This window comes from Podarcis melisellensis, assembly GCF_964234715.1.
Source record: "Podarcis melisellensis genome assembly, chromosome: 3".
Classification (NCBI taxonomy): domain Eukaryota; kingdom Metazoa; phylum Chordata; class Lepidosauria; order Squamata; family Lacertidae; genus Podarcis; species Podarcis melisellensis.
Window position 1 is genome coordinate 5,029,880 of NC_138530.1, and position 26,279 is coordinate 5,056,158.

Below are 26,279 nucleotides of genomic sequence, written 5' to 3' on the forward strand. Positions count from 1 at the left end.
ATTATACCAGTTGTTGCTGAGAATCACAGGGGCAGAGAGTTCTCTTGAGCTTGGATCCCGCTTGTGGGACATGGTGAGACCAGGATGCCAGACTCAACAGGCATCTAATGCGTCAGACACTATGGTTTGCACGAGTCCAGACAGTTTCTGTGCATGGAATTAAAAGCTGGTGCATCGGTATGCCTGTTGCCTTTGTCCATGGAGTTTTCTTGGCAGGGATACTGGAGTGACTTGCCAGTTCCTGCTCCAGGTGGATCACATTTTGAATTATGGTGCTGGAAGAGACTCTTGAGAGTCCCATGGACTGCAAGAAGATCAAACTGATCCATTCTGAAGGAAATCAGCCCTGAATGCTCACTGGAAGGACAGATCCAGAAGTTGAGGCTCCAATACCACCTCATGAGAAGAGAAGACTCCCTGGAAAAGACCCTGATGTTGGGAAAGATGGAGGGCACAAGGAGAAGGGGACGACAGAGGATGAGATGGTGGGACAGTGTTCTCGAAGCTACCAGCATGAGATTGACCAAACTGCAGGAGGCAGTGGAAGACAGGAGTGCCTGGCGTGCTCTGGTCCAGGGGGTCACGAAGAGTCAGACACGACTAACCGACTAAATAACAGCAGCGGTATGTGTGTGTGTGTCTACTTGTCCACCTTGGGCAGCAAAATGCCTCTGCCTGACGCCGTTCCTGCGAGGTGTCTCGGCTGCCAACCCTATCCCGACGCAGACTCCAGCCTCATTGAGATTCATCTATTCAGTCCCATTAGTGGCTTGGCATTTAAACAGGAACGGACACGCTTTTGGTTGTGTATACACTGTCTCTCGACAAACACACACAACGGAATTTGCCCTGACCTCTTCCCCCGAGAGGAGGGCTTGTGTGTTTTCTCCCACCCACCCACCCCCCTTCGCCTCTGCTTTCGCCCCCATATCATTGCCAAGAAGTGAATTAGAAGCAATCCAGCACTGCTTTTGTTTGAAGACGAGATAATACCATCAGTTCACACTGAGCTAAGGTGTGGCTTAGCTCTGGGCTTAAAGAGATGTGGGGTTGAGGAGGCCCTGAACTCTCTTCACCCAGGACCTCGCTATGAATCTTGAAGTCCTATGGGGCAGTTGTGCCCCTCTGATCATCCCCGTCTGGCCCTCAGCCACACCCCTTTTCTCCAAGCCACGCCCCTCAAGGGCCCTTCTAGGTACCCAGAGTGTTTTGGAATCACTGGATTAGAGAATCAGAGAACTGTAAAGCTGGAAGGGACACCAAAGGTCATTTAGTCCAACCCCGTACAACGCAGGAATCGCAGCTGAAGAATTCCTGACAGACGGCCACCCAACTGAGCTCTAAAAAACCCCGAGTGAAGGAGTCCAGAGGGCACCAGGTTGGGAACGGTGGCAAGAAGGTTGGACAAGGTGTTTTCTTTACTGAGGAGATTCTCCCGGTTTCCCAATTCCCTTCAGCTCGGGCTTACCTGCCAGGTGATGCTGCGATAAGGTTCCCGCCCACACGGGAGAGAGTCTGGTAATACAGATTATCCGACTATCAAGAGAGATTAACCCGCCACTACGGAGGCTTACACCCAGGCAGAAAACATCGAAACTTCCATTTTCAGAATTAGTGTTACTCTGGGTTTTGCAGTGTGTACACACACACACACACAGAGCTAATCCATGCTCAGAGACTTGGTTGTTTGATGACCCCCTGGGAATCCGTCACGTATGGAGCATGAGAGATTTTTAAGGGGGTTGATGGGGACAGAGGGGGGCGTATGTGTCATCCCTGAGATCAGCAAAGTACTGGTGGGTCACTACCACCCTCCCCCATGCTTAGCTGCTGTTTATTTGCTTATAACTGAAAACCTGGCTTCTGTTTCCTCCTCCCTCCTGATGCATTTTCCTTTTATGCTGCATCTTTGAAGATTACAAACATGAAAGAAGAGAACAGTCTTTAAAAGAAAGTAAGATAGAAATAGTGATCTGTAAACTTTCCCCTGTCTGTGTGAATGCCTGTGTCCTTTTTCTTTTTTGGCTGAAAAGCGGGATAGAAATTCTTTAAATAATCAATGGATAAATATTTGCAGGAGAAGCCAGGCTGGTTCACATCGGTTTTAGGGCGTGGTGGGGTGGACAGAAGAGGCTTGACGGAAAGATTTGAGAGGCCAGGTGTCACGGCAAACGGTGTTTGCTCTCTGAACATTATCCTGTGTCTATAGAGCTGGCCTAATACCTCTGCTAGCTCTGAAGATAAAAAGAGCCTTGCAAGATTAGGTCAAGGATCCATGCGGCAGAGCATCCTGTTTCACACAGTAGCCACCCAGAGGATCCTTTCAAGAAACCCACATGTTTCTTCTCCCACTGCTTCTCACCAGGAGAGTCCATTTCACCCCAGAACTAGGAGCCAACAAGAGACACCCTCTCTTCCATGGATCAGGACCGATCAGGCTTGGAGCAAGATGGGGAGTCACATAATATTGGGTCAGGGACCTTCCATGGTTTCCGAAAGGGGGTCTCTCCCTGTCCTGCCTGATGGTACCATGCAAAGCAAATGCTCCACCAATGATTTTTAGATTAGAATTGTGTAGTTGTTGTTGTTTAGTCGTTTAGTCGTGTCCGACTCTTCGTGACTCCCTGGACCAGAGCACGCCAGGCACTCCTGTCTTCCACTGCCTCCTGCAGTTTGGTCAAACTCATGCTGGTAGCTTCGAGAACACTGTCCAACCATCTCATCCTCTGTCGCCCCCTTCTCCTTGTGCCCTCCATCTTTCCCAACATCAGGGTCTTTTCCAGGGAGTCTTCTCTTCTCATGAGGTGGCCAAAGTCTTGGAGCCTCAGCTTCACGATCTGTCCTTCCAGTGAGCACTCAGGGCTGATTTCCTTCAGAATGGAGAGGTTTGATCTTCTTGCAGTCCATGGGACTCTCATGGGACAGCTTTATAGTCCAGTGCAGAGATTTTCAAATCTGAAGAATCGTGAATTGTGCAGGCTGTTTATGTTAGCCAGATTTAATATGTTTCCCTCGATGATAGTAAGAGGAAGATATTTAGCTCCCCCAGAAGCAGAGCATCTCTAAACAGGAATCTGATACTTTGGAACATATTTTCTTTTCTTGTGATTTTGGCATTTATGCCAGAAGACAATTGTTAGAGGCCTTACAACTCAACAGGCTCAATTCTGTGCTAACAACGGTTCAGGACCTTCTCTCGGACAGGAATGATCAAATTACTTTAATAGTGGCTGAATTTTTGAGTGCTGTCCATGTAGAAAGACTGGGCCATTATAAAGAGATTTAGTGGTTCTTAACTGGTCAGTGATGTGGTAGTGTTATATTGTATTATTTATGCAAATTGATTTTCTCTGGAGTTAAAGATCTGACTGGGACAAACCTTGTTATGCTGAATTCGTATTTTGCACAGTTTGTATACGGTGTTTGTTTGATAAGGTGTGGTTTGCTATGCCTAATAAAGGATTGACTTTTATAAAACTTTATTCGCATTAGCCAATGGCCATAGCAACAGTAAAACATTACAGTATATGCAGAAAAGGAAGTTTGATATAAGAGCACAATTTAAAGTCCTGAATCAGCAGTCAGTCAGTGGCCCTTATTCTGATTGCCCCTGCTATGAACCTAGCAATCTTTGCTGTTATCTGCTCATTTTGATAGAAGAAAGGACACTGTGGCAGTGGTTGAGCACCCTGGGATGGTTAGTACGAGTCGGGTGATGATCTCGTTCCTCAGGTCTTTGTAGAGAGTACAGGACAGGAGGATATCTGCCGCTGTTTCGGTGATACCGTCTCCACAGGGGCAAAGGCATTTCTCAGGTGGGATCTTTTGGAATCAACCCTCAAGTACCGCAGATGGCAAAACATCCAGCCTTGCAAGTGTAAAAGCACGTCTGTATTTTGGGATAAGGGACGTGGGTGGTGCTGTGGGTTAAACCACAGAGCCTAGGATTTGCCGATCAGAAGGTCGGCGGTTCGAATCCCCACAATGGGGTGAGCTCGGTCCCTGCTCCTGCCAGCCTAGCAGTTCAAAAGCACATCAAAGTGCAAGTAGATAAATGGGTACCGCTCCAGCGGGAAGGTAAATGGTGTTTCTGTGCACTGCTCTGGTTCGCCAGAAGTGGCTTAGTCATGCTGGCCACATGATGAGCGCCACAATGCCAGAGTCGGTCACGACTGGACCTAATGGTTAGGGGTCCCTTTACCTTTACTATTTTGGAATAATAGGTTTGTGCAGATGGGGCCAGAGAATCAAAATGGAAAGGTGGAAAATAAACATACCAAGGGCAGAATTTCCTTATAGTGGCCAGGCTGTTCTGGTGCTCGATATCTTTTAGAAGTTGACCAATTAGACTGTTTGCTTTAGTAGGGCCCATAGTGAGTAGGTGTTGTGGGGATAGGCCACAAGAGTGAAGTTTTTGATAGACGGTTTTAAGCCAGGCACTTTTATGGGAGTCTTGAAGTACTAGGGATAGTAAACTGGGGGGATTTGAGTTTAGGCGGAGCCAGAAGTTAAGAGTTCTTTGCCAAGTCCGTACTTTGACTGAAGGGAGACTTGCCTCCAGTCTCAATGATGCGTTTGGGATGCATGGCGGTGCAGAAAAAATCTGCCTTAGAGACTTTGATTGAACAGCTTCCAAAGGATCAGGGAATTGCAGAATTGGGAGGGGCCACCAAAGGTCATCCATTCCAACCCCCTGCAATGCTGGAATCTCAACGAAAGCGTCCGAGACAGGTGGCCACCCAACCTCTCTGCTAAAAATGCGGGTGCTGGGGGAGAAAGTGTTTTGAGGGGATCTCCACCCAAAGGTGTGGTCAACAGAAAGAGCTTCTGGTGCGGGCTACCCATCAATATGCAGGGCAGGTGATGGCACTACCTCCCCTCTTCCATCTACAGAACAATACCAATGCCTAACCACCAATACCCAGAAGGTTGTGACGATTTGCTATGAGGTAGGCGAAAACCAAGTGGCTGGTGCCAATTTGCCACGTGGAAAAATTCCTACCAGGCCCCTCAATGGCGACCAACCAAGGTCCATAGCAAGGCAAGGTCAAGCAACAAAAACCTCATAGGGCGGAAGTGTGGGGAAAACAGGAACAGCTGGTAGGTGGGAAAAGAGGGAGATCTCCGGCCTGTGTTAAATAGGGCAGGCCACGCCCCCAGAGCCAGCCGATTGGCTGGCCAGGGGGTGACGAGGCTGGGGATTCCCCCCATGAATCCTCCAGAAGGTGTACCAGATGGGAAATGTTTTCCAGCCTGAATAAGGCCCCCTATCCCTGGATTAAGCAGCTTGGCACAGCACTCCCCCTTGGACTCCGGGATGATTTTAGCAATTAGAGCAGTTCCATGATATGGGCAATTTTCCTGCAGAGGAAATACTGGAGGCTTTGGTAAGGTAAAGATAAAGGTAAAGGGACCCCTGACCGTTAGGTCCAGTCGTAGCCGACTCTGGGGTTGCGGCGCTCATCTCGCTTTATTGGCCGAGGGAGCCAGCGTACAGCTTCCGGGTCATGTGGCCAGCATGACTAAGCCGCTTCTGGAGAACCAGAGCAGCGCATGGAAACGCCGTTTACCTTCCTGCTGGAGCGGTACCTATTTATCTACTTGCACTTTGATGTGCTTTCGAACTGCTAGGTTGGCAGGAGCAGGGACCGAGCAACGGGAGCTCACCCCGTCGCAGGGATTCGAACCGCCGACCTTCTGATCAGAAAGTCCTAGGCTCTGTGGTTTAACCCACAGCGCCACCCACATCCCTTTGGTAGGGTGTCCCTATTTTCACTGGATAAATTTTAGAGGGTATGGAATAGGGAGTCCCCATTTCCATCGGAGAAATGCTGAAGGAGGGGGGCATTTCTATTTTCATCGGAGAAATGTTGGAGGGTATGGCCGTGGTCCACAGCTGGGGGGTGGGGAGTGAGAGCTATCATTCTGCCGTGCCACAGGTTAGTCATCCCTAGAGAGAAAGATGGTGATTATTCAAGAATACAAACACTGTCACACAGAGAAACCAGCAGAGCAGAGAGAAAGAAAGAGACTTCCTGGTTCTGTGCTGCTTAGCTCCTAAATAGGTCACAAAGTCAGAGCAGGCGAAGCATCACCTGATTTGGGCACAAGGAAGGTGTGGCTCTGTCTCTACCACCCCCTCAGCCCAGAAGGATTAGATTCCTTCATTTAGGGGTGGGATATTTAAATAGGATTTAAAGCGTGATTTACTTGCGGCAGATCAGTTGCTGTTGCGCTGCGACCCTTTATCTTTCGACCCCAGAAATGCGTCACTGCACACATCAGGGAAGAAGTGTGCATTTTGGGGTTTTGGTTTTTGTTTCCCTTAAAAAAAAATTATTAGTTTGTCACAATTTTAACTTTAACCATTTCAAACATTACAATAAAAGGTTCTTTGTTTTGAAATGTCATAACATTCTTATTGTAATGAAAGATTAGTTTCCATCCACATTAACAGTCTGTAGGTTTTTGAAAGTGGTAACTGGCACCACAGTTCAAGAAGGACACTGACAAACTGGAACGTGTCCAGAGGAGGGCAACCAAAATGGTCAAAGGCCTGGAAACGATGCCTTATGAGGAACGGCTAAGGGAGCTGGGCATGTTTAGCCTGGAGAAGAGGAGGTTAAGGGGTGATATGATAGCCATGTTCAAATATATAAAAGGATGTCACATAGAGGAGGGAGAAAGGTTGTTTTCTGCTGCTCCAGAGAAGCGGACACGGAGCAATTGATCCAAACTACAAGAAAGAAGATTCCACCTAAACATTAGGAAGAACTTCCTGACAGTAAGAGCTGTTTGACAGTGGAATTTGCTGCCAAGGAGTGTGGTGGAGTCTCCTTCTTTGGAGGTCTTTAAGCAGAGGCTTGACAACCATATGTCAGGAGTGCTCTGATGGTGTTTCCTGCTTGGCAGGGGGTTGGACTCGATGGCCCTTGTGGTCTCTTCCAACTCTATGATTCTATGATTCTACATATGTGACCAGTGTATACAGTTTATTAGGTGAATCCTCATCTTCATTGCGCTCCTTCCCTCCCACCCTGGATTCCATATTTAAGATTAAATTTACTGCATCTTATTACCATTGTCCAGATGTTATATATCAATAGTTACCATAGCTGATCCCACATTACATCCCTGCCAGTGATTTTAACTGTTTACGGAGTTTTTTTAAATAAATCAAAAATTTACTCCATTTTTTTAGAAATACTCGATCTTCTTGGTTTCTAATTTTCCCTGTCAGTTTTGCCATCTCCTCATATTCCCATCAGTTTCATCTGCCATTCTTCTTTTGTCTGTACTTTTCCTTCCTTCCATCTCTGGGCAAGTAGCATTCTCACTGCCGTCGTTGCATACATAAAGAAGTCTTTATCCTCTCTTGGTACCTCTTCGCCTATTATACCTGTATTTGCACGTATCCAGTGAAAGGTTGAAGGGGGACCAAGATCACAGGTGCGAACTGCACCCTCGGATGCTGGTGTGCCCATCGGCCATGCCCCCAGACCATGCCCACTGGACGCCAGTGCGAAAGAGGCTCAATGGGCATACAGCTTTTCCGTGCAAAAAAAAAAAAATCTCTGGGTTAGCTCCAACTGTGTTTGCCCTTTTGGAAAACTCCATGAAGCAGGTGCCTTGTATAGTGAATCTTGTATAGTAAACCCTATTTCTGCAGGGTGCTGTGTCTTCATCTTCCCCAAAACTCTGGCAATATTTATTTTACAAATTTATAGAAGCGTAGGATCGGAAGCCCCTTCAAGGATCACTGCCTTGCCGTGGCAAAGGGGCTTGAATAACTCAGAGAAGCTATAAACGATGCCGTGCAGGGCCACCCAAGATGGACAGGTCATAGTGGAGAGTTTTGACCAAACGTGATCCACCTGGAGCAGGAACCGGCAAGCCACTCCAGTATCCCTGCCAAGAAAACTCCATGGACAAAGACAACAGGCATGCAGGAAGAAATATCAACAACCTCAGATATGCGGATGACACAACCTTGATGGCAGAAAGTGAGGAGGAATTAAAGAACCTTTTAATGAGGGTGAAGGAGGGGAGAGCAAAATATGGTCTGAAACTCAACATCAAAAAAACTAAGATCATGGCCACTGGGCCCATCACCTCCTGGCAAATAGAAGGGGAAGAAATGGAGGCAGTGAGAGATTTTACTTTCTTGGGCTCCATGATCACTGCAGATGGTGACAGCAGTCATGAAATTAAAAGATGCCTGCTTCTTGGGAGAAAAGCAATGACAAACCTAGACGGCATCTTAAAAAGCAGAGACATCACCTTGCCAACAAAGGTCCGTATAGTTAAAGCCATGGTTTTCCCAGTGGTGATGTATGGATGTGACCCCATGGACCAGAGCACGCCGGGCACTCCTGTCTTCCACTGCCTCCCAAAGTTTGGTCAAACTCATGTTCGTAGCTTCGAGAACACTGTCCAACCATCTCGTCCTCTGTCCTCCCCTTCTCCTTGTGCCCTCCATCTTTCCCAACATCAGGGTCTTTTCCAGGGAGTCTTCTCTTCTCATGAGGTGGCCAAAGTATTGGAGCCTCAGCTTCAGGATCTGTCCTTCCAGTGAGCACTCAGGGTTGATTTCCTTCAGAATGGAGAGGTTTGATCGTCTTGCAGTCCATGAGACTCTCAAGAGTCTCCTACAGCACCATAATTCAAAAGCATCAATTCTTTGGCGATCAGCCTTCTTTATGGTCCAGCTCTCACTTCCATACATCACTACTGGGAAAGCCATAACTTTAACTATACGGACCTTTGTTGGCAAGGTGAGGCTTACAGAAAGTAAATTAAGATGCGACAGCCTCTTCTTGCAGGTTTGCAATCTGAAAGGCACAACACACAAGGAAAGAGGGATGAGGAGGGAAGAGGGAAAAGCTGGTTCTTAAAGGCACCCATTCTTGAAGCTCATAGACTGACCAGCTGGGATGGAAATGGTTCAGGGGCAGGAGGCCTTGGGGTGATCCCTGTTTTGCTGTCACATGTTCAATGAACCCCTGAGAGGCTAGTCACAGCACCCCGAGCCTATCCTGCCGGGGAAATCTTATCTACCTGCTTTCACCTGGCGAGTGTCAGAGGGAGGGTGAGAAGAGCCAGGGGCATGCTGGAACAGTCAGGAAGGAACTTGCACCTTCCTTTGCCCTGCCATTAAAAAATAAAAATCAGTCCTGCGCTTTCCAATTTACCCTACTGGGGGCGGGGAGGGAAGTGTGAGACGATAAAACGACTGATTGAAGTCTTGCAAAAGAGGCAGGGTGAGCCAGGGAGCTAATCCCCAGAAACAAAAGTTTGTGGGGGGCAAAACCAAACAAGAATCCATTTCAGATTAAGCGTAAAAAAACATTGCAACGTGAACCGACTTTTTTTCTTTGCAGGGGGCTTTGGGAAACACACAGCGGCGGAGTCTTTTGACACGGCTGTGCGAGGATGCACAACCACCCAGAGACTCGCAGGCCGGGCTGAGGGCCAAATTAGATGTTACACATTTGGCTTAGGGGCAAATTAGATGTGTAACATTCCCCTGATGGCTCTGCGCCCGTTCCAAGCACAAGCCAAAGCCAGTCTCAAGAAAAAAGACAGGAGGAACAGGAGTCTTAATCCTTTCGCCACTGGTTAGCATTCTTGTTCCCTCGCCATTCTGGGCTCAGCCACTTGTTCCATGTATCGAAAGCATGGGTCTGGGCAGTTTCCCCCTTAGAATTGCTCCTTTCCCAGGGAAAACCCGCTGAATCGGAACAAACCTCCACCCGGAGAAAATCTGAATTGCGGTTTGCTCCAACTGACTGCTATAGAGTGGTTTTCCCCAGGGGAAGGCAGCGGGATGAAATGAAAGTTACTTAAGCATGGGTAAGACAGGGATGCAGGTGGCGCTGTGGGTTAAACCACAGAGCCTAGGACTTGCCGATCAGAGGGTCGGTGGTTCAAATCCCCGCGATGGGGTGAGCTCCCGTTGCTCAGTCCCTGCTCCTGCCAACCTAGCAGTTCGAAAGCACGTCAAAGTGCAAGTAGATAAATAGGTACTGCTCCAGCAGGAAGGTAAACAGCCTTTCTGTGTGCTGCTCTGGTTTTGCCAGAAGCGGCTTAGTCATGCTGGCCACATGACCCAGAAGCTGTACGCCAGCTCCCTCGGCCAATAAAGTGAGATGAGCGCCGCAACCCCAGAGTCGGCCACGACTGGACCTAATGGTCAGGGGTCCCTTTACCTTTAAGACAGGAGTGCCTGACATGCTCTGGTACATGGGGTCATGAAGAGTCGGACATGACTAAACGACTAAACAACAACAACAGGCAAACTAAGGCCTGCGGGCCGGATCCGGCCCAATCGCCTTCTCAATCCGGCCCGCAGACGGTCCGGGAATCAGCGTGTTTTTACATGTGTAGAATGCGTCCTTTTATTTAAAATGTATCTCTGGGTTATTTGTGGGGCAGACCAGCCCCCTGCTGAAAAAGTTTGCTGACCCCTGCTTTATAGAAGGCTTTGAAATATTTTTGTAGACTTTATAAAAATGATACGAAAAGAAAGAAGAAAACAGTGGTTAGCCGGACCTCGTTGCTGGCTGCAAATTTGATTCTGGAATCACATCAGAAACTGGGACGACTTCTGTAAATCCAGGACTGTCACTTGAAAATAGGGACACTTGGAAGGTCTGTCTTGTTGGATTCCCACGGACCTCTAGTTCCCCATTGTGAGAAAAGGATCCTCTTCTTATGTGTGCTGGATCATCACCTTGTCGTGGTGAGTGGGCTTGCATGTTCCTTTGTCCCTTGTGAGCGAAGCCGTCGGGAATCTCGTACTCCCAGCAGGGTCACCCAAGGCAGTAAGGTCAAAGGGAAGGAGCTAGACAAAGAATGATCCAAGAAGTCCTCAATGGCAGACCAGGCGGGTGATAACAAGCGATATGTTACATCGGCTGTGAAGGCGGATGAAGGCTGCAGCAGATAGGAATCTACCGGTTCGTCATGACTACTTCATGCCATCGGAACAGAGCCCTACTGCGAAGACTGTGCCTTGGTCAGTGTGCACTGATCTACACACATAAAACAAATTCACGCACAGGCGTCTTCCAAAAACATAACCACTGACAACTGAGAAACACTGGCCTGTGAGCGCTCCAGTTGGAGAACAGCCTTTACCAAAGGTGACCTGGGCTTTGAAGACACTCAAACTCAGGACGCAAGGGAGAAATGTCCTAAGAGGAAGGAACGCTTGGCAAATCCACACCGTGATCAACTCCTGCCTGGAAACCAATGTCCCCACTGTGGAAGGACGTGTGGATCCAGAATTGGCCTCCACAGTCACTTACGGACTCATTGTTAAAACCGTGTTCATGGAAGACAATCTTACTTGGCTATGAGGGATCGCCAAATAAGGAAGAAGAAGAAGAAGAAGAAGAAGAAGAAGAAGAAGAAGAAGAAGAAGAAGAAGGAGGAGGAGGAGGAGGAGGAGGAGGAGGAGGAGGAGGAGGAGGAGGAGGAGGAGGAGGAAGGGCAAGGGGCTGGGCTTTCTCCTCAAAGAAAAAGAAGGGAGTTTGGGTGTATTTGAGGGTGCTGGCTACCTCTCTCTGGTGATCTGTGGAATGTGGCTTCCTGTTACACACACAACTTGGAAAGCTGTCTGCAGACAAACGCCGGCTCCTTCGGCCTGAAAGCGAGATGAGCGCCACAACCCCATAGTCGCCTTAGACTGGACGTAACCGCCCAGGGGTCCTTTTACCTCTCTGTTGGGGAACGTCTTAAAATCAAGAGAACTGCAACGTTTTGTTTGCACGTGGTTTTGAGATGGGCATGGCAGTGGCAAGCCAAGTCAAATTCCTTCCCAATCCCTTGGTAGGGACATTTAGGCCCGCGAATGCACTTTTGCAGTGCTCAGGGGAGGTGGGGAGATGTCCTTTGGGTCACCTTTACCCTGCACACTCTCTGTTTGCAAGAGTGTCATCCTCAAACTGCAGATCAAGGCAAACAAACAAGCCTTCACATTTCCCAGCTTAAGAGACAAGATCCTGTTAATGGGGATTTGGCTGGGAGTTAAAGAGGCCTGGCTGTTGCTCTTGCGGCTGGCAGACTCTTCTCTCTCTTCTGACCCCCCTTCCTCAGGCAATTGTTGGCTGTCCGTTCTAAGATACCCATACCTCCACATTTCCAAAGAGAGAGAGAGAGAGAGAGAGAAAGACAGGAAATATTCTCCTGACAAGAGAGAGTCAAAGGCAAAACGCCTTGAATTGAAGGGCAATGGTGTTCTGTTGGAAAGAATTGTGACTTATGGCTGGTTTATTTTGGCTGCTTAAGAGTATAGAAAGAGTCTTGCAGGATCAGACCAATGATCCATCTTGGTCCAGCATCCTCTTCTCGCCGTGGGCAACCAGATGCCCATGGGACATGTGCAGGATCTGAGCACAAGAGCCCGTTGTTTCCACCAGTGTGGGGCTATGCCCTCCAACATTTCTCTAATGAAAATCGGAACGTCCTAAGGAAAAGCAGGCCATTCTGGGATCTGATTAGAAACCAGGATGGCTTCTGTAAATCGGGACTGTGCCTGGAAAATAGGCCAGGAGGTGTAGTGGTTAGAGTGTGGGACAAGGACCTGCAAGACCTGGGTTGAAATTCCCACTGGGCCATGAAGCTCGCTTGGTGTGACTTTGGTCCATTCGCTGCCTCTCAGCCTCACCTACGGTACCTCACAGCCCTCTCCTCCTCCATGAATTTGTCCAATCCTTTCTCTTTTTTTAAAGCCATCCAAGATGGCGACCATCACTGCCTCCTGTGGCAGCGAGTTCCACAGTTCAACTGCACAGAAGAGGGACTTTCTTTTATCTGCCCCAGATCTTTTGCCCTTTCCCAAACCTTATCCAACTCTACAATATCCTTTCGGAGGAGGAAGGTGTCAGCAGTGGAATGTTCACAAGCAGTGCAGCTTCTGTGATGGAGGTGGAAGATGAGACAGGTACTTAAATACAGGGGTCAGCAAACTTTTTCAGCAGGGGGCCGGTCCACTGTCCCTCAGACCTTGTGGGGGGCCGGACTATATTCGAGGGGGGGAAATGAACGAATTCCTATGCCCCCAAATAACCCAGAGATGCATTTTAAATAAAAGGACACATTCTACTCAATTTTACTATCTAACGAAACCATTGATCCATAAAATGAAAGCAATAAACAATGTGCTGCAGTCACACAATCAATCATCAATCAATCAATCAATCAATCAATCAATCAATCAATCAATCAGTAGCTGAACTGGGTTCCACACTGTCACCAAAACGGAGCAAAAAAGCTGCAAAAACAAAATAGACCTCAGAGTAACATTCAAAACGGAAGTGTGTCACTCAAATCGGAAGTGTAACACTTAAAATGTAGTGTGTTTGGCTTCCAGAAAAAGTTCGCAAACCGGAACACTTCCGGGTTTGCAGTGTTTGGGTTCCAACTTGTTTGAGTACCAAGGTACCACTGTACTAAGCAATCAGAGGAGGGACTTTGAGGATGATCTGAGTGTACCTCGGGTTGAAGTAGCTTCGGGTTAAGCATTTTCGGGTTGCACTCTGCGGCGACTCGGAAGTAACAGAGTGCGTTACTTCTGGGTTCCACCGCTCGCGCATGCGCAGACGCTCAAAATGACGTCACACGCATGTGTGGAAGTGGTGAATCACGACCTGCGCAGACGTGCGGACGCGGGTTGCGTTCGCTTCAGGATGTGAATGGTGCTCCGGAACGGATCCCGTTCGCATCCAGAGGTACCACTATACAGGCAAGTTGATGGTGAGGGGGCAGGTCCCACACCCCAAGCCGGTTCTTTGGACTCTGCCCAGATATGACCCTGGAGACAGCAAAGAAGGACAGCAAGCACTCAGGAGAGGTGTTCCCAACCCCTGGTGCCAGTTCGCTGCCTGGCAGGGATGGCAACTAGAATGAAATATTGGGGGAGCCAGGTAACCCTTAGGCCACATAATTGATCACATGGCACGGCACACACACACACCATTCGAATGGCAATACCCATCAACTTTGGGGCCCCCCAACCCCCTCAAATGCTTTCTTGATGGGGGGGGGGTACATTAGCCACAGCAGAACAACTTACCATGATATTCCACCTTTCCAACATCTGTGCTACTGAGCCTCAAACTTTGGGATTGTTGAAATATATCCAAGAAAAAATTAGCTTGAACTCAAGTTGGGTCTACTAGACCCATTTTTTTTTAAGCAGTCACTTCTGGGACCTCTCCAGGATCAAGGATCCTGAAGCTTAAGCATGGTGTAGTGGTTAAGAGCGGTAGACTCGTAGTCTGGGGAACCGGGTTCGCTTCCCCACTCCTCCACATGCAGCTGCTGGGTGACTTGGGGCCAGTCACACTTCTCTGAAGTCTCTCAGCCCCACTCACCTCACAGAGTGTTTGTTTTGAGGGAGGAAGGGAAAGGAGATGGTTAGCCACTTTGAGATTCCTTAAGGGGAGTGAAAGGTGGGATACCAAGTCCAAACTCTTCTTCTTCTCTTCTGAAGACCCCTCGGCCCCTAGGAGTTGACTCCTAGGTGTCCCTGTGTGGCTCTCATTTTCAGCATCTGCCGGGTATTTCCGTCCCCTCCCCAGATTTCCAAAGGAGCCCCAAAACAGCGTGCTGCTTCCTCGACTCACCCTGGTGGGAATTGTGAGTGGCGGCTCTCAAAAGGAGGGCTTTGTTCAAGCGGGAACCAAGCCAATTTCTGGAGGAAAGACCTGTGATGTCCTCATAGGTGGGATGCCTCCGAGGTGCTGAAGGGGAACGACAAGAGGCGTCTTGTCGGTGAGAGATCGTTTGGGGCGGGAGAACCCTCCCGTTTCCGTTTCTCGCTTTAGCAACCTTCAGCTTGGTTTTCTTCACGTTTCCGCGCCAGTTTGCGATTCTCTCTTCAATCCTTTCTGAAAGTCCTCTCAGCATTCTGGTGCAAATTTCGCCTGCTGTTTGATTCTTTGTGTTTGGAGACGCGTGGATGTCAAAGACAGAGTTGTTCCACCTGGCCTTTGGCGTGGAATCAACTTGATCCCCTTCCCCTCTTTCCTTTTCCTTTTCTCCTTCTGTGATGGAACTCCTACTTGGGGACTTCTCTGGCTTTTTTCTGGCCCATGTAGGACCAGTCTGGATAGTTGGCCTTGGGGAAGATTTGATGTTTTCATCTCCCAAAAAGTTTATGATTTGAGTTTCTACTGAAATTTATTTTAATGTTGTATTTTAATCTTGTTTTTAAGTTGTATTTTAATCAATTGTTTTTATACCTGGTGTTAGCCGCCCTGAGCCCGGTCTTGGGTGAGGAGTATGGGGTATATATTATTATTATTATTATTATTATTATTATTATTATTATTATTATTAGGTTCTGGGTTGTGTATTGTTTCACCATAGAACCACAGAGTTGGAAGGGAACCCGAGGGTCATCTAGTCCAACCCCCTGCAATGCAGGAATCTTTCACTCAACATGGGACTTGAACCCACAACCTGAGGTTGAGAGGCTCTGCCGACTGAACCAGAATTGTTGTTGTTGTTGTTGTTGTTGTTGTTGTTCTTCTTCTTCTTCTTCTTCTTCTTCTTCTTCTTCTTCTTCTTCTTCTTCTTCTTCTTCTTCTTCTTCTTCTTCTTCTCCTCCTCCTCCTCCTCCTCCTCCTCCTCCTCCTCCTTCTTCTCCCCCTTCTTCTTCTCCTCCTCCTTCCCCTTCTTCTTCTTCTTCTTCATCTTCATCTTCATCTTCTTCTTCCTGTATCTGTAAGGTCCCTAGAGTCCTTGTTGGCTAAAAAAAGGCAGGGGATAGATAGATGATCAATACATAGGTAGATAGATTTATTTGGTACCCGCATGTCTCGAGAAACAATGGCGTGAGTCTCCAGGGATGAAGTCAAATGCTGCATCTGCAGCACCAAAGTGACCATAGACAAGCCTGGTCAGTGTATCTGAAGGTCCTGGGCTGCTCGGACAAGAAGACTCCCCTCTTGGCCTCGCGGTCCAAAGGAAAAATGTTGAGAACCAGCTGGGCTGCAGGAGTTGCTGGAAGGAGGTGTACAAGGCAGAGGTGGAGCTAGCTATTCTGGCACTCAGAGCGGCCCATAGGCGTGCGCTGGCGGCGGGAAGCATCCCAGGGGTGTGTGGCAGTGGCAGCGCATGTCCCAGAGGGGTGCACTGGTGGTGGCACGCATCTCATGGGCGTGTGCTGGAGCGTGTCCCAGGGGGGCGGTGGCAGTGGTGATGTCACCCCCTTCAGGGATAACACATGGGGCGGACCACCCCCCACTGCACCCCCCTTTCTCCACCAGTGGTGCAAGGCACCATCCAACCTCCTTAGGGACTCCATTCCTGAGATATTTTTTAATGTCTTGCATTTCCCCAAGACCAAGACTCAAGGTAGCTCACACAAATTAAAACAACACAGCTTTTTCTGTTGTGAACTGCCCCAGGATCTTCGGATGAAGGGGTGTGTGTGTGCGAATTTAATAAAATTCAATATAATTATTTATAAGGTAAAGGACTCCTGGACGCTTGCATCCATTTCACCCAATGCCTGCGGCAAACCCAGAAGTAACTGGTGGGTTTGCCACTGGTTGCACATGTGCAGGAGCGGTGATCTCCATTCGCGCATGCACAGAAGCAGCGATTGCCGCCCATGCCTGCACACAATGGCACCTCTCCCAGTGACCCGTTTCGACCTCCGGACAGACCTCCAGAATGGATTATGGTCGCAGGTAGAGGTTCCATTCAATAGGTAAAGGTAAAGGACCCCTGGACGGTTTGTTGTTGTTGTTGTTTAGTCGTTTAGTCGTGTCCGACTCTTCGTGACCCCATGAACCAGAGCACGCCAGGCACTCCTGTCTTCCACTGCCTCCCGCAGTTTGGTCAGACTCATGTTTGTAGCTTCGAAGACACTATCCAACCATCTCGTCCTCTGTCGTCCCCTTCTCCTTGTGCCCTCCATCTTTTCCAGGGAGTCTTCTCTTCTCATGAGGTGGCCAAAGTATTGGAGCCTCAGCTTCACGATCTGTCCTTCCAGTGAGCACTCAGGGCTGATTTCCTTCAGAATGTATAGGTTTGATCTTCTTGCAGTCCATGGGACTCTCAAGAGTCTCCTCCAGCACCATAATTCAAAAGCATCAATTCAAAAGCATCAAATCCTGGATGGTTAGTTCCAGTTAAAGGCGACTGTGGGGTTGTGGTGCTCATCTCGCTTTCAGGCCAAGGGAGCCAGCGTTTGTCCGCAGACAGCTTTCCAGGTCATGTGGCCAGCAGGACTAAACTGCTTCTGGCACAACAGGACACTGTGACGGAAACCAGAGTGCATGCAAACACCATTTACCTTCCCACCGCAGTGGTACCTATTTATTTACTTGCACTGGTGTGCTTCCGAACTGCTAGGTTGGCAGGAGCTGGGACCAGAGCAACAGGAATTTCCCCCATCGTGGGGATTTGAACCTCCGACCTTCCAATCAACAAGCCCAAGAGGCTCAGTGGTTTAGACCACGGTGCCACCCATGTCCCTCATAATTTATATAATACTAATAATCAGGGAAGCGGACATTTCAGCCTCCCAAAATATTCTGCAGCTGACCTTAAGGTCACTGAACTAAGGATCTACAAAGTCACATTGCAGCATAAAGTCATTGGATGTGCACCAGAGCAAGAGGTTCCCTTGTGTATTGAATCAGCATAATCGATTTTAATCACACTTTATGCCTTAATTGGTTTACCGATGCCAAGATGTCTGCGTTATCAACAACTGTTTTTTAATGGCCCTTATTATAAGGTAATTATCACCACCTATAATTTTCTGCCTTTCATTTCCTTCTGAACCCACCGTGTACAATTGCACACACCCCATAACTGTGTGTGTTTCTGTGTGTAATTCAGGATAACAACCCATGAATCTGATGAAGTAGGCATAAAGCCCACGAAAGTGCCATAATAAATTTGCTAGCCTTTCAGGTGTCACAACTCTTTGCTGTTTTGTCCTGAAACTTGTTATTCCAAGTAATACTACAGCTATTGAGGACGATGGCGATGTTGCAAAGAATCAGTTTTAAAGTAATCTAATCATTCTGTTCCCTGAAGCAAAACTTCTGAAAAAGCACGACTATTCCAAACACTTCTGAGCCAGCCTAAAATTGGTGAAGCTGCAGTATTTTACATTTAGTGGAATCTGAAGAAGTGTGCATGCACACGAAAACTCATACCAAGAACTAACTTAGTTGGTCTTTAAGGTGCTACTGGAAGGAATTTTTTCTGTTCTCCAATATTATTCTTTTTTCGTGATTGTGGACAAGATAAGCTTTAGGTTAGGCATCTAAAACGAGCAGCGGTTCATTTGCCCGCTCTTCCCTGTCGAGCGAAATGATTGGCGCTACCAGTGCATCAAAAAATAAAGGACAGGGAAGAAGAAGCTGTGAAAATGACCGTCTCATTGTTTGCCTTGAGACCATTTCTCAAACTCTTGATTTGTTTCGAGCCTTGCGGATGGAAGGCAGCTGCCTTCTTCTCTCTGCAGCCAATATAATCCCAAATCCATATTTATTGGGATCCTTACAGCTCCACCTTATTGACTCAACGTCGCTCTCTAAACAATAGCCGAAAGGAACAAGGATCTCTCATCACCAACCGCCCTGAGACAAGAGCCTTAAATATAAAATGGGAGAGATAATAAATGATGTCAGCTGTAGTATCCCATTAGATAAATATTGCTCAGTATTAATTGCTATGTTGTTCAAATACTGGCTCCCAGATGTCTGCTGTCCTCTTGAGACACCTCGAGTTCTTCTGCAGATGTTCGACCTCTGCACAGATGGAAATATTTGGGAGTAATGCAGGCAAAGTAGAGACATCACCTTGCCAACAAAGGTCCGGATAGTAAAAGCTATGGTTTTCCCAGTAGTGATGTATGAAAGTGAGAGCTGGACCATAAAGAAGACTGATCGCCGAAGAATTGATGCTTTTGAATTCTGGTGCTGGAGGAGACTCTTGAGAGTCCCATGGACTGCAAGAAGATCAAACGCATCCATTCTGAAGGAAATCAGCCCTGAGTGCTCACTGGAAGGACAGATCCTGAAGCTGAGGCTCCAAGACTTTGGCCACCTCATGAGAAGAGAAGACCCCCTGGAAAAGACCCTGATGTAGGGAAAGATGGAGGGCACAAGGAGAAGGGGACGACAGGGGACGAGATGGTGGGACAGTGTTCTTGAAGCTACCAGCATGAGTTTGACCCAACTCCGGGAGACAGTGTAAGACAGAAGACCTTGGCGTGCTCTGGTCCATGGGGTCACGAAGAGTCGGACACGACTAAATGACTAAACAACAACAATGCGGGCAAGTGGTAGGGGTTCGAGATTCTTCCTGCCAGTCCCACTGCCAGCCAGTGATGGAGATGGGTCACCTGACACACCAGACCCCATGGTCTTCTGCACAAGCATAAGTACAAAGTTTTGCCTGCATTGCAATGGGTTGAATTTAATGGCCCTTTGGGTCCCTTCTGACTGTACAGGTCTATGATTCCATTTACTGTATGCTTGTGAAATGGGGACCATAAACACCATCTCCAACTCCTTGAAAGATTCCATGTCCGAAAAATTGTACACATTGCTTGGGAAGACAGGCAAACTAATATCAGTGTACTAGAAGGAGCAAAGATCACCAGTGTCGAAGCAATGATTCTTCAACATCAACTTCGTTGGACTGGTCATGTTGTGTGGATGCCTGATGATTGTTTTCCAAAGCGACTACTCTATTCCAAACTTAAAAATGGGAAGTGTAATGCCGGTGGTCAACAAAAGAGGTTTAAAGACTCTCTCAAGGCAAATCTTAAAAAAATGTAGGATAAATACCAATAAATGGGAAACAATGGCCTGCGAATGCTCCAGAACAGCCTTTACCAAAGGTGTCATAGGCTTTGAAGATGCTCAAACTCAGGATGAAAAAGAGAAATGTGCTAGGAGGAAGGCACACTTGGCAAACCCTCACCATGATCAACTCCCACCCAGTTACAGATAGGTAGCCGTGTTGGTCTGCCATAGTCAAAACAAAAAAAATTCCTTCCAGTAGCACCTTAAAGACCAACTAAGTCAGTTCTTGGTATGAGCTTTCGTGTGCATGCACACTTCTTCAGATACATATCTGAAGGATTTTTTTCAGATACACATCTGGAAGGATTTTTTTTTGTTTTAACTCCCACCCAGAAACCTATGTCCCCACTGTGGAAGGACGTGTGGATCCAGAATTGGCCTCCACAGTCACTTATGGGCCCAGTGTTAAAACCGTGTTTATGGAAGACAATCTTACTCAGCTCTGAGGGATTGCAGAAGAAGAAGAAGAAGAAGAAGAAGAAGAAGAAGAAGAAGAAGAAGAAGAAGAAGAAGAAGAAGAAGAAGAAGAAGAAGATTCCATGAAAACTAATGCAAAGACTGCCAGAACATAGACACCAGAAACTGGGCTATGCCTGTCCAGATTGGAGTGTAGCTGGGCCACCAGCCGAAGCTGATGGAAGGCTCTTTGCCCTACCAAAGTCACCTGAGCTTTTTTGTGGATCCAGAAATACCCACAAGCTATGTCCCTGCTCCTTCAGAGAGAGTGTAACCCCATCTGGAGCAGGCCACACCCTGCCCCTCCTGTCTAGGGAGCCACCCACTAATAGTGCTTCTATCTTGCCCAGATTGAGCATCAATGTTTGTTGGCTCTCGTCCAGTCCGTTGCTGAGGCCAGACTTCAGTCTAGCACACCCACTGCCACACCTGCAGGTGTCAAGGTGAAGCAGAAGCTGAGGATCATCAAGGTGTTGCTGGCAACACGCTCCGAGACTCCAGGTGGCCCCACTCAGCAGTTTCATGCGGATGTCGAACAGCAGGAGGGGGGGGGTTAAAATTGAACCCTGTGGAACCCCACACCGGAGACTCCATTGGATAGAAGAACACTCCCCAAGCACCACCCTTTGGAGACGGCCATCCATGTAGGATTGGGACCACTCACCCCTAATTCAGGGAAGCCGCTCTGGGGAAATAACATGTTCAATGGTATTGACAGCCGCTGGGTGACTGAGAAGGATTTCAAGGGACACTTGTTGGTTAGTCATTTAGTCGTGTCCGACTCTTTGTGACCCCCTGGACCAGAGCATGCCAGGCACTCCTGTCTTCCTCCCGCAGTTTGGTCAAACTCATGCTGGTCGCTTCGAGAACACTGTCCCACCATCTCGTCCTCTGTCGTCCCCTTCTCCTTGTGCCCTCCATCTTTCCCAACATCAGGGTCTTTCCCAGGGAGTCTTCTCTTCTCATGAGGTGGCCAAAGTATTGGAGCCTCAGTTTCAGGATCTGTCCTTCCAGTGAGCACTCAGGGCTGATTTCCTTCAGAATGGAGAGGTTTGATCTTCTTGCAGTCCATGGGACTCTCAAGAGTCTCCTCCAGCATATTTCTCCCGGCAAAGGTCATCATACAGGGTGTCTCCAGAGGCAGCCCTACATATAACGCATTGTCTTATCCCCCTAAAAGGGTGTCATCGCGTCCTCCCCCCCCTTTCCTCCTGCCCCTTTTCCCACACACTTTTTCCTGTGGACGCCTCTCTGGCACCCAGTTCCGATAGTGAGCTGCTTGGGGCTGTCACCTCGGAACCCTTAAAGCAGATATACGCAGTGATTTTTTTAAAAAAATACAATGATATAATCAAAACATCAAATCATCATCTTTGCAGCCCGAGAAACCAGCCTGAGAGGCACAGGTAAGCTGCTCTAAGCTCCCCACAAAGGAATTAAAAACCACAATGTTATTTATTCAATCCGTAATCTGGATACTGTCAGTTTATTTTATTTCATTCAAGGATCCCGTCCTGTGAAATATCTCAAGGCGACGACACAGGGGGGAAAACACGTAAAAAGTGATTAAAAACAACTCTATATGTGAAGAGAGTTTAAAACAGTTCCCTGTAATGTACGTGTAGTATATGACTGTTTTAAAAGGCTTTTAGATTTATGTTACACAAAATGAACCACGGAAAGAGACGAAGGGAAGTCATCAACATTTTAAGGTTGTTGAAATATACTCGAAGTCAAGTGTGGATTTCATCCTCTTTATTCAGCTCATAGTAGTGAGGAGGAATGGAAGTTCCCCCAGAATGTCTGCTTTATATACATTATTTACACAATGGGCCTCACGTGATTGGCTAATTCCGGGATTCACCTGTAGGCCAATCAGGTTGTGGATTTTCTTCCACCTGGAGCTGGATTGGGTGGCTCCTGTGGACCAATCAGACTGCTGGATTCTGAATCCTAGGACCAATCAGACTGCTGCCTTTTGGATCCTATTCAACTCAGTACATAACAGTTGTTTAAATGAATATTCTAAAATGTAAAAAGAACATTTAATAAAAATTAGAGGGGGGGAATTGAATGGGGGGTGGGGAGAAACCTTGTATGCTGCCTTGAGCCCCTTAGGGGAGAAAAAAAGGTGGGGTATAAATGCAAAAAACAGAATTTCTTCCCTTCTACGCCAGGTCTGCCTGTCTCACAAGCCATCAAACTCCTGCAGGAGAAGCTCGCTGCCTTCCGGGTGACTCTTCCGGACTTCCACCTGCGTGCCGTCTGTGATTACTTCCACAACACCTTCATCAAACATTACGGGCTGCACCAGTTTGTCCTGGCGCAGGAGAGGGACCGCTGCCAGACCTTTGCCAGCCTAGAGGTCTACGCTCCCCCCAAGCCCCTGCCTCTGAGGAGGGGGACGGAAATCAGGGCTTGGAAGTACCAGCAGCAGCTGGCAGCAGTCTCTGCAGCGGAGGAGGAAAAGCAGGCCGAAATGGAGCGGATCAGGGCCACTTTGTGCAAAGAGAGGGAGAGCATGCTGGAGGAGGTCTACAGGAGCGTCCGGACGCAAACGGCGACCCTGGAGAAAGAGGTGAGCTTGGGGCAAAAGCCTAACTCCCGACTCCATCGTAGCAGCCTCTTCTCGCAGCAGCCAGCTGCACTGATTTCTTTTAAAGTGGTACCTCGGGTTACATATGCTTCAGGTTACACACTCCGCTAACCCAGAAATAGTCTTCAGGTTAAGAACTTTGCTTCAGAATGAGAACAGAAATCGTGCTTCGGCGGCGCGGCTGCAGCGGAAGGCCCCATTAGCTAAAGTGGTGCTTCAGGTTAAGAACAGTTTCAGGTTAAGAACGGACCTCCGGAACGAATTAAGTACTTAACCCGAGGTACCACTGTATTACTACTTGCTCCATAAAATTCATGCATTGTGTAAACAACAAGGGCACCTCAAAACAGTTTGCAAAAAAGATAAATCTATAGCAGCAATAATAATAATAAATCGCAGCAGCAGCAACAGCAACAACAACAATTTATTTATACCCCGCCCATCTGGCTGGGTTTCCCCAGTCACTCTGGGCGGCTCCCCACGGATGATTAAAAACCCGATGAAACATAAAACATTAAAAGCTTCCCTACACAGGGCTGCCTTCAGATGTCTTCTAAAAGTCAGATAGTTGTTTATTTCCTTGACATCTGACGGGAGGCGCTCCACAGGGTGGGCGCCACCACCGAGAAGGCCCTCTGCCTGGTTCCCTATAACTTCGCTTCTTGCAGGGAGGGAACCGCCAAAAGGTCCTTGGAGCTGGACCTCAGTGTCTGGGATGAACGATGGGGTTGGAGACGCCCCTTCAGATACACTGGGCTGAGGCCATTCAGGGCTTTAAAGGTCAGCACCAACACGTTGAATTCTGCTCGGAAATGTACTGGGAGCCACTGTAGGTCTTTCAGGAACTATGTTCTATTGATTTCGGTGGCCATTCCCAGTCACCTGTCTAGCTCCTGCATACTGGATTAGTTGCAGTTTCCGGCTCACCTTCAAAGGTAGCCCACGTAGAGCACATTGCAGTAGTCCCAGCGGGAGATAACCAGAGCATGCACCACTCTGGCGAGACAGTCTGCAGGCAGGGAGGGTCTCAGCCTGCATACCAGACGGAGCTGGTAGACAGCCGCCCTGGACACAGAATTGACCTGCGCCTCCATGGACAGCTGTGAGTCCAAAACGACTCCCAGGTTGCGCACCTGGTCCTTCAGGGGCACAGTTACCCTATTCAGGAGTCATCCCCATCTGCTCCCCCATCCCCACAAAGCAGTACTTCTGTCTTGTCAGGATTCAACCTCAATCTGTTAGCCGCCATCTATCCTCCAATAGTTTAATACAAAACTATGAAAGCAGGTCAAAATTCACACCGTCTTTCTAAGCCATCTGGATAGGCTTGTCTAAACAGGAACGCCTTCAGCAGACGCCAAAAGGAATATGGTGAAGGTGCCTGCTTGAGATCAATAGGCAGGGAGTTCCAAAGTGCACCAAATGACCGAGAGCCAGCAAATGAGGGCCGGGGTATTGTGTGGCACCTTTAGTAGTGTCAATTCCATGGATCGAAGTGGTTGAGTGGGCACCTGTCGGGATAAGGCGATCTTGTGCACAAAGTCGCCCCCAGCTGTTAAGGTCTTTCTATGCTAACAGTAAAGGGACGCGGGTGGCACTGTGGTCTAAACCACAGAGCCTAGGGCTTGCCGATCAGAAGGTCGGCGGTTCGAATCCCCGTGATGGGGTGAGTTCCCATTGCTCAGAACCCTGCTCCTGCCAACCTAGCAGTTCAAAAGCACGTCAAAGTGCAAGTAGATAAATAGGTATCGCTCTGGAGGGAAGGTAAACAGCATTTCCGTGCACTGCTCTGGTTCACCAGAAGCGGTTTAGTCATGCTGGCCACATGACCCAGAAGCTGTCTGCGGACAAACGCCAGCTCCCTCAGCCTATAGAGTGAGATGAGAGCCGGAACCCCAGAGTCGTTTGCGACTAGACCTAATGGTCAGGGGTACCTTTGAAGGTAAAGGTAAAGGGACCCCTGACCATTAGGTCCAGTCGTGAACGACTCTGGGTTTGCGGCATTAATCTCGCTTTATTGGCCGAGGGAGCCAGCGTACAGCTTCCGGGTCATGTGGCCAGCATGACTAAGCCGCTTCTGGGGAACCAGAGCAGTGCACGGAAATGCCATTTACCTTCCCGCAGGAGCGGTACCTATTTATCTACTTGCACTTTGATGTCCTTTCAAACTGCTAGGTTGGCAGGAGCAGGGACCGAGCAACGGGAGCTCACCCATGGCGGGGATTTGAACCGCCGACCTTCTGATCAGCAAGTCCTAGGCTCTGTGGTTTAACCCACAGCGCCACCCCTTTATGCTAATAGTAACATCTGGAACTTGACACTTCAGTTCCTGGCAACTGGGGTTCAGGAGCTCACTGCCTCTAGCAGTAGTGATTAGTGGCTGTTGACACCCTGATTCAAACCTCCAGCATCGCCCTGTCTTCCCCTTGCCTCGTTGCAACCCCTAGGTAATCCCACCAGCCCCCAGGGTGTGGTACTTTTCAGTTAGGGATCTAGTGCGTCGATCCCAGTTTGCACCACAGGTTCCAGTCATTGCAAAACTACGGCCTTTGGGTCTCCCAGTTCCGGCAGCCTGTTGACAGCACCTCAGAGTTCCATGTGTGGTTGCCTCGTCCAAAACTTTCTCCCCAGCCCTGATCTGCATAATCAAGCTGCGACGCGTCTTATCGCCCTCAAGATGGAAAATCTCCTCCTTGCCGAGACTTGCTTCCCTGCCTGGGAGCGCACTGTTTGAGGAAACCGAATGAAACTCCGATGTGTTTTTACTATTACTGCCAGCCCATCTACGGAGTGGAATTAATTGGCAATTAATGCTTACACGTGTGCGCCTCAATGCGCTGCCAGCAACGGCCACTGGTGAGTTCAGAGAACGTCACCTTTTGAACTCGAGCCGAGACGTCTATCCTGGAGCGCTCAGTGGGTTGTTCAGCGTACCACCCTGTGTGCAAATGGGGAAAAAACCCCAGCACCCATCCTTCCTGGTTCCTGGGATTGGGTCCCGCTGCCGTGGACGTCCTCGAGATCCGATGGCTCTCCTCCAACCTCGATCAGCTCCTGGGAGCTTGGCAAGAGGCCAGTCCTCACAGCTGCCTGACGGCTTCTGCTGACAAGTATCACAAACGTTGCCTCCCTGACCCACATTGGCCCCCACACTCTCTCCCCGGCCCCTCCCCGGCCTGCTTGCCAGTTCCCAAGCTCCACCCTGGCTTCTCGGAATGCGCAAGGTCAAAACCTTTGCAGAGCTAGTCACTGAGAAGCGGCAGGCCTTGCAAATATCGGGGGTAAACATGGCGGCCGGCGGCGGCCATGTTTGTTTACGATGCACCTGTTTGACAAGCAGGCATGGGAATCTAATTTTAACAACAAAAGGGGGGTGCATACCC

The 26,279-nt window shown here is 48.5% G+C and overlaps 1 protein-coding gene across 6 annotated transcripts in view; it reads left to right on the forward strand.

The window, feature by feature from the left end:
- The window catches only part of LOC309365819 (uncharacterized protein C8orf74 homolog), a 71,789-nt gene that overhangs the window by 43,663 nt on the left and 1,847 nt on the right, over positions 1–26,279 (forward strand). For all 6 annotated transcript variants that reach the window (XM_081904320.1, XM_081904324.1, XM_081904321.1 and 3 more), the window contains one exon: positions 22,478–22,878. In XM_081904320.1, coding sequence (XP_081760446.1) covers positions 22,478–22,878 — 401 coding nt within the window. The remainder of the gene's footprint in view (positions 1–22,477; positions 22,879–26,279) is intronic.